At 46.6% G+C, this 7,500-nt stretch overlaps 1 protein-coding gene across 1 annotated transcript in view; it reads right to left on the bottom strand.

Annotated features, from left to right (window-relative positions):
• LOC129115859 (kinesin-like protein KIF20B) overlaps positions 1-7,496 on the bottom strand; it is a gene marked incomplete at its 5' end in the record, with an annotated part of 12,697 nt that extends 5,201 nt beyond the window's left edge. Inside the window, 17 exons of the mRNA XM_054627088.1 lie at positions 133-257; positions 354-539; positions 622-748; positions 1,451-1,582; positions 2,658-2,768; positions 2,874-2,991; positions 3,079-3,182; positions 3,366-3,689; positions 3,904-4,066; positions 4,152-4,298; positions 4,379-4,450; positions 4,736-4,847; positions 5,268-5,340; positions 5,518-5,663; positions 5,889-5,931; positions 6,034-6,218; positions 7,364-7,496. Coding sequence (XP_054483063.1) covers positions 133-257; positions 354-539; positions 622-748; positions 1,451-1,582; positions 2,658-2,768; positions 2,874-2,991; positions 3,079-3,182; positions 3,366-3,689; positions 3,904-4,066; positions 4,152-4,298; positions 4,379-4,450; positions 4,736-4,847; positions 5,268-5,340; positions 5,518-5,663; positions 5,889-5,931; positions 6,034-6,218; positions 7,364-7,496 — 2,301 coding nt within the window. The remainder of the gene's footprint in view (positions 1-132; positions 258-353; positions 540-621; positions 749-1,450; positions 1,583-2,657; positions 2,769-2,873; positions 2,992-3,078; positions 3,183-3,365; positions 3,690-3,903; positions 4,067-4,151; positions 4,299-4,378; positions 4,451-4,735; positions 4,848-5,267; positions 5,341-5,517; positions 5,664-5,888; positions 5,932-6,033; positions 6,219-7,363) is intronic.
• Between the last annotated feature and the right edge of the window lie 4 nt (positions 7,497-7,500).

Raw genomic sequence — 7,500 nt, 5'->3', positions numbered from 1 at the left:
TCAAACTGTTTTTATCAGTTGTTGTTATTATCATTTTGATGAATCTCTCCATTTGTTAATATTGATTAATAAACCATTATGACCTCTGGGTGTGATTGTACAGGTGTCACTAATAAAGGTATGAAGCTGTACCTCCGTCTGCAGCTGGAAGATGCCGTTAACCAGAGCTTTGTTCTCCTTCACCAGTCTGGATGTTTCTCTCTGCTCCGCCTCCAGAGACCAGAACACAGACGCACAGTTTGGACACTCGTCCAGATCTATGGGGGGGGCAACAAAATATCTGAGTGGGAGCAACAGTTTGAGGAGCAACAGTTTGAGTGTCTCCTCACTTTATGGTGATGAGGTCCTCCTACCTTTCAGCTCCTCCACCTTCTGCTCCAGAACAACCTGCTCCTTCTTCAGTGCCTCCACCTCCTCCTCCCGTCTCCTCAGCTCCTCCTCCAGGCCTCTCTTCCTCTCCTCGCTCTCTCTAAGCTCCGCGATGGTTTCCTCCTTCTTGTCGTTTTCCTCCTGCAACCTCCAGATCTCCTCCTCCAGAACTGAGGAGAACAAAGAGTTTAACAATCAGAGTTAAGGTAATGAGGAGTAAACCCTCATCCCTTCATCTCCTCCTCTTCTCACCTCTCTTCTTCGCTGGTCCTCTCTCCTCTTCCTCCTCCAGAGCTTCACACTGACGTTTCCTGTTCTCCTCCTCTCCTCCGGTCCTCCTCAGACAGCTGCAGGTCTGCTGAAGCTCCACCAGAGCCCTCTAAAGACCAGGATGTGGGTCACAGCATTAGTCTCACTGGGTTAATAACTAAACCGTTGATCTCAGCCAGAAGCTGTTAAAACATCATTATTGTCAGTGTTTCATCTTTCCGAGGGTCCTTGAACACATCATGTGTGACAAATGCTTCAGAAAAAGCAACGAAAACGAATCAGAAAATTGTGATATTTCATCAGAAACATTTTAATCTACATGTCTCCTCAGTGAAACTATGAAGTCATGATTGATTCCTCTGAGACCAACAGTCATGTGAGTCAAATCTGTGAAACTTTGAACTTCAGAATATTGAACACAGAGCAGAGGAGAAATGTGTAATATATATATATATAGTAAATGTATAAACATGTAGAGCCTCAGTTTTTTATCCAACATTGGCTGCACTAATAGACACTTTGAAGCTTGTTGGATATATAGATTCTATTGTTTTCTACTTTTAGTAAAATAAGTTTATCAAAGAAATTCAACTTAGGTTTTATTATCTTTTATGTTATTCTGCAGTAAAGACATGTCTGAGTTCTCTCTACTTCTAGTCATGATGGTTCTGTTCCTTAGAGGAGCAGGACTTTTATTTTGAAGTTGTCAAATAACTTTTCCCTGAACATAATAACAATAATTATTATTACTTTTCTTATTATTTTTATAATATTGATTATTATTATCATTAAAGACATTATTATCTGTGACATTAACGTCTAAAGTAAGTGTGTTTACGTCCGCGGTGGCGTCCGCGGCTGTCTGCAGTAGTTTGATGACGTCGTCTTTCTGCTGATTGATCTCCATCAGCTCTGATAACTTGTGTTGCTGCTGCTTCAGACTCTGAAACCAAAAGAACTTTATTGATAAAAACCAATGTGAACAATGTGGTTTCAGACAGCAGACACCACAGAAGAAGACACTACCTCCTGGGCCTCCTGCATCTGGTCATGTGATCGCTGCTTCTCCAATCGCAGCGCCTCCAGCTCTGCAGGTCAGATCAGCACAGACAGAGGTCAAAGGTCAACGTTACACCAGGGACCACAACCAGGAGCTGAGACCGTGTGTGTGTACCTACAGTGTGTGTGTGTTTGTACCTGCAGTGTGTGTGTACCTACAGTGTGTGTGTGTTTGTACCTGCAGTGTGTGTGTGTGTGTGTACCTGTAGTGTGTGTGTGTGTGTGTGTGTGTTGTACCTGCAGTGTGTGTGTGTGTTGCAGTGTGTGTGTGTGTGTGTGTGTGTGTTTGTACCTGTAGTGTGTGTGTGTACCTGTAGTGTGTGTGTGTGTGTGTGTGTTTGTACCTGTAGTGTGTGTGTGTGTGTACCTGTAGTGTGTGTGTTTGTACCTGTAGTGTGTGTGTGTGTGTGTGTGTGTGTTTGTACCTGTAGTGTGTGTGTTTGTACCTGTAGTGTGTGTGTGTACCTGTGTGTGTTTGTACCTGTAGTGTGTGTGTGTGTGTGTTTGTACCTGTAGTGTGTGTGTGTGTGTACCTGTAGTGTGTGTGTGTGTGTTGTGTACCTGTAGTGTGTGTGTTTGTGTAGTGTGTGTGTGTGTGTGTGTGTACTGTGTGTGTGTGTGTACCTGTAGTGTGTGTGTGTGTACCTGTAGTGTGTGTGTGTGTGTGTGTGTGTGTGTTTTGTACCTGTAGTGTGTGTGTGTGTGTGTGTGTGTACGTGTACCTGCAGTGTGTGTGTGTGTGTGTGTGTGTGTGTGTGTGTGTGTGTGTGTGTGTGTGTGTTTGTACCTGTAGTGTGTGTGTGTGTGTGTGTGTGTGTGTGTGTGTGTGTTGTACCTGTAGTGTGTGTGTGTGTGTGTGTGTGTGTGTACCTGCAGTGTGTGTGTGTTGTGTGTGTGTTTGTACCTGTAGTGTGTGTGTGTGTGTGTGTACCTGTGTGTGTGTGTGTGTGTGTACCTGCAGTGTGTGTGTGTTCGGTCAGACAGCGGTGAACACTCTGAGCGTCCTCTCTGATCTTCTCCAGATCTTCAGTCACTGAGCTGAACATCTCCAACAGATCGGCCTGCTCCTCCTGACAGACAATCAACACTATTATTGATCACGGATAATCCTCATCAATACTGTTATTGATCACTGATAATCATCAGTAATGAGACAGACGGGTGTTATTGATCACCTTGTGCTCGGTGCTGACAGTAGACAGGTCGACCGTCTTACTGACGAGGTTCTTCAGGATCTCCACTCTCTTCTCAGCTCGCTCCTCCAGGATCTCCCTCTCCTTCTCCAGACGCTCACTGACACACACACATTCAAACATGATGTCACGTGTGTCACAGTACAATCACGTGACGCTCTGTGGTTCAGTCACATGATCATGTTACCTGTAGTCTTTCTCCATCTTGTTGTAGAGCTCCATGAACTCAGTGCTGACTTCCTCTCTGATCTGAGCCTCCAGGACCAAACGCAGCGCCGCCTCTCTGTCTGACTACACACACACACACGCACACACACACACACACACACACGCACACACACACACACACACACACACACACACACACACACACACACACACACACACACACACACACACACACACACACACTCATGAATATTTTGAGATTACAACATCTTCAGAAAACAGATGTTATTGATATTAGATCGTTACCTTCTCTTCTACCTCCATGGTCCGGTCACCTTCCTCCTCCTCCTCTTCTTCTTCCTCCTCCTCACCTCCTGCCTCCAGCACTGTTCCTTCCATCGCACTCTCCTCCTCCTCCCTCCTCTTCATCCTCCTCCTCCTCCTCCTCTCGCCGTCCTCATCCTCCAGCACGTCCTCCAGGGTCGTCTCCCAGGCGACCAGGGAGCTCTTCCTGCCTCGCCCCGACACGTTTCTGCGGCGGTCGGCATCCTCGATGATCAGTGACAGCTCCATGGCCGAATTGCGGGGGACGTCGTCTGGGACCACCGGCCTCGAGTTCACCACCACCAACTGGAGAGAGAGAGAGACAGAGAGGGAGAGAGAGAGAGAGAGAGAGACCGACACAGAGAGGGTCAGCCCTTCATCAAGGAGGAGGCAGAAATGAACAAGCTGCAAAGTATATATACGTTTTGGAGCCTGGCTATGACAGTCCCTGTGTGTGTGTGTGTGTGTGTGTGTGTGTGTGTGTGTGTGTGTGTGTGTGTGTGTGTGTGTGTGTTCTGACCTTCTGGGCGAGGGCGGAGAACTTGAGGACGTTGAGCGTCTCGTCAAAGCAGGACGAGTTCTTGTTGATGTTGACCACCATGGAGACCCGGCCGCCACCACAGAAGAAGAACTGCAGGAAGTGTGTGAGCTTGGACTCCCTGAAGGGGACGTGGTTCTGGACCCTGTAGAGAAACACATGAGAGCCATCATCCCGGTGTCTCAGCGTTGGGTTCTGTTCAGACGGGTGGAGCGGCTCCGTCCTCCTACTTGGTGTGCTGGTTGAGCCTCATGGCGTTGATGCACTTCCCGAGCGTCAGCAGAGAGCTGTTGATGTTTCCCGCCTCCTTCAGTCGCTCCCCGGTGTTGCGGGTTCGTGAGCAGCGCTCGGATCCGGCCAGGTCGCACAGAGACAACCTCACAAAGACACATGTCATTATTATGGGAGCACACGGTGACCTCATCACTCCACACTGAAGGGAAACAGTCCGTCTTACTCGCTGATGCCGAGGACTCTGGGAACTCCGACGTCGTCCACTCGGAGGATCCTGATGGAGAAGATGCTGTGGCTGCAGAGACACACAGATACCTCCATCACTCAGAGGACACACAGACACCACCGTCACTCAGAGGACACACAGACGTATCTCCATCCTGAGAGACTGCTGCTCTGATAGATAGAACATTGGCTGCAGGTATAACTTTACATATTAGAAACCTCAGCTTGTGTTCAGGTGACTGATGAATGTGTAACTGGACCTCCTGATTGTTTCTGAGCCTCAAAACTGTGAGTCACAACCAGAAACTGTCCTGAAAGTAAAGAAGTGAAGCTAAAAGAAAGCAGAGCAGCTGACCTCCTGCTGGACAGATGGTTCAGTCTGGTGGAGGAGAAACTCTGGTTCTTCTTCCCGATCTTCATCACTCTGTAGGCCTCGTCAGAGCTGTTCACCTGGACCCACCGCAGGTCTGAAACACATCAACACACACATCAACACACACTGCAGCTTAACTACACTGGCTCATCAGCACAGTCAGATTCTGTAGAAGACCAGAGTAGCATGAAAGCATGGTGGAAATAGCAACCAGCTAACTATCTGCTGTCCGCTGGTTACAGATAATCCCTCCTCTCCATAGTGGAGGTTGGTTTATGGAGTTTTGTCGGTCAAACTCGTTTGTTCGTCCTCTGGAGTTTCAGAGAATAATTCAACAAACATTGATCATAAAAGCCTCCGTTCATGTTCAGAGCTGGAGAGGAGACTTAAGCTACGATGCCAAGTGAGTATAAACAAAGATTTACACACACAGAAACAGAAACGATCCGTTTTTGGATGAAACATCCAGAACAACAAAGTGATTTTGAATTGATAAAATTAAAATAGGTAGAACCTTTGATGAAGGAGTTTCCTTTGACGTCCTGAGAAAGACGAAGCACCGTCCTCCTGTGGTGTCCACTGGGAACCTGAACACCACAGATCATTCACAGATCAATAACAGTTATCAATCACTAATTAACCACAGCAGATTCTCCCCCATGTTTGGACTGTTTATGCTACAGTGAGGACATTTTGACTGGTTTGACAGTAAAGTCAACTTCACTGTAAACTCTAACCACACGCGCGCACGCGCACACACACACCTGTTCCAGCAGGTCATGGATGTTGTCGTTGTAAATCTCACAGAATGAAACCCAGACAGAGAACCGGACGTTTGATTCCACGTCCAGACAGAAACTGTCGGCCTCAGAGATGCTGTTCACGCTGCTGTCAGTGCTGACAGACGAGCCTGGAAACACAAACACACACATTGTTGTATTTAGCAGTTGTGGGGTCCACAGGTTTTTTGGTTCCTTGTGAGGACCCCCTTTACATGCTCAGATAAATAATCAGGTCAGATAAAGAGTGATTCCTGTAGGTTGTTTGGTATTTTATGAACGTAAGAACACAAACACAACGTTGAGTATTTTGGATTGAACTTCCGACGTCACAGTAAATAAATCAAGTCACTGACCGTCAAGAAAAGTTGATCTTCCAGACGTCTGACTCTTGTCGCTCTGCAGAGACAACGAGACACATTAGTACGCACATTCGTACACACATTCGTACGCACATTCGTACACACATTCGTACACACAGATGTATTTGTATGTCCCGACCTCTTTCAACAGCCTCATCAGGTTCCTCTTGCTGCTGGACTCGGCTGCCTGCTGGTCTGGAGTCAGTCTGCTGAAGTCTCTGCAGCGCTGCGGCTTCAGATCGGACCGACTGTACAGACGACCCTCGATACTGTTAAAGATCACTGACAGAGACCGGGGCAACAGACCTGAGTCATGGTCCGGACCTGAAGGATGGACAGACAGACAGACAGACAGACAGACAGACAGACAGACAGACAGACTTTAAAAAATAAATCCAAACCAATCTGCAGATGAATCGTCAGTAAATATTAAAGTTTGGATTCAGAGAGAAACTGTGATGAACTTTGTGAAGCTTTATCTGTGTGTCCAGATGTTAATGGGCTGGATTTCACACAGACATCAACAACAGGTGTGTGTGTGTGTGTGTGTGTGTGTGTGTGTGTGTGTGTGTGTGCTGGTGCAGGGAACACACACACACACACACACACGTAGATGAACTCCATGTGACTCAGAGAAACCAGGTTACTCTGGTAATCAGAGAAGGTGTTTACACAGAGCGACCTGGTTCCACTGGATCCGTTCCCACAGGACACAGATCAGGTTTCTCTGAGTCACTGGAAGTGTTACAGTCTTATTTTAGACCGTGGAGCAGTCAGAGGACAGACAGACAGACCTAAGATCACGTGACGGTAGAGGATTGTTTACTATAAAGGTCATGACAGACTCTCAAATCAAACTTAAACTGAACCATTATGGCAATATTTGGCATCTAAAATTGAAAAGAAGGAGACGAGTTAATTTGAGTTGTGAGGTTTCAGGTGTACTGATGATTCACGCGCTGCTGCTGCTTCTTCTTCTTTGGTGTTTATTGATGGTTGTCAAACCGGCTTAGAGGCTCACTACAGTCCCTAAGTGGAGAGGAGTCTCCTCACTCATCATGGTCCTCTGAGTGGAGTGAGACACCTAGAGGTGAAATCAGGTACACCGGTCTGGTGCTTTAATATCAAACCAGTCTGAACATTTCTATACCGGCACATGCCGAGTGTTTGGTTTATAACATGTCTGAAAGAAATGAAAAGATATTCTTCACAACTTCCCAATGTGAAGTAGTTAAATGTCATGTTCTGACCAAGGGTCCAAAACACAGAGATGTTCAGTTGTTTATCATCATAAAGGAATAAAGACATCTGAAAAAGTTCACATTGAGAAGCTGGAGAAACTTGGCTGCTTTTTTATTTGAAAACGGCAAAAACAAATTGCTGATTAATGTTTTGTTATCAGACTAATTCATAAGTGGACTAATGGTTGCAGCTCTGAGACGGACGGACAGACAGGTTGTGTTTCTGACCCAGGAAGGTGAAGGTTTTTCCAGCGTTGGTGACTCCGTATGTGAACACGAGACAGTTTCCTCCAGTGAGAACGTCACGGACCAAACCACGAACAGAACCCTCAAACACCTTCCTCTGGCTGGCATCCGGATCAAAC

The sequence above is a fragment of the Anoplopoma fimbria genome, unplaced genomic scaffold (assembly GCF_027596085.1).
Source record: "Anoplopoma fimbria isolate UVic2021 breed Golden Eagle Sablefish unplaced genomic scaffold, Afim_UVic_2022 Un_contig_7639_pilon_pilon, whole genome shotgun sequence".
Classification (NCBI taxonomy): domain Eukaryota; kingdom Metazoa; phylum Chordata; class Actinopteri; order Perciformes; family Anoplopomatidae; genus Anoplopoma; species Anoplopoma fimbria.
This window is presented reverse-complemented; position numbering and strand designations above follow the sequence as displayed.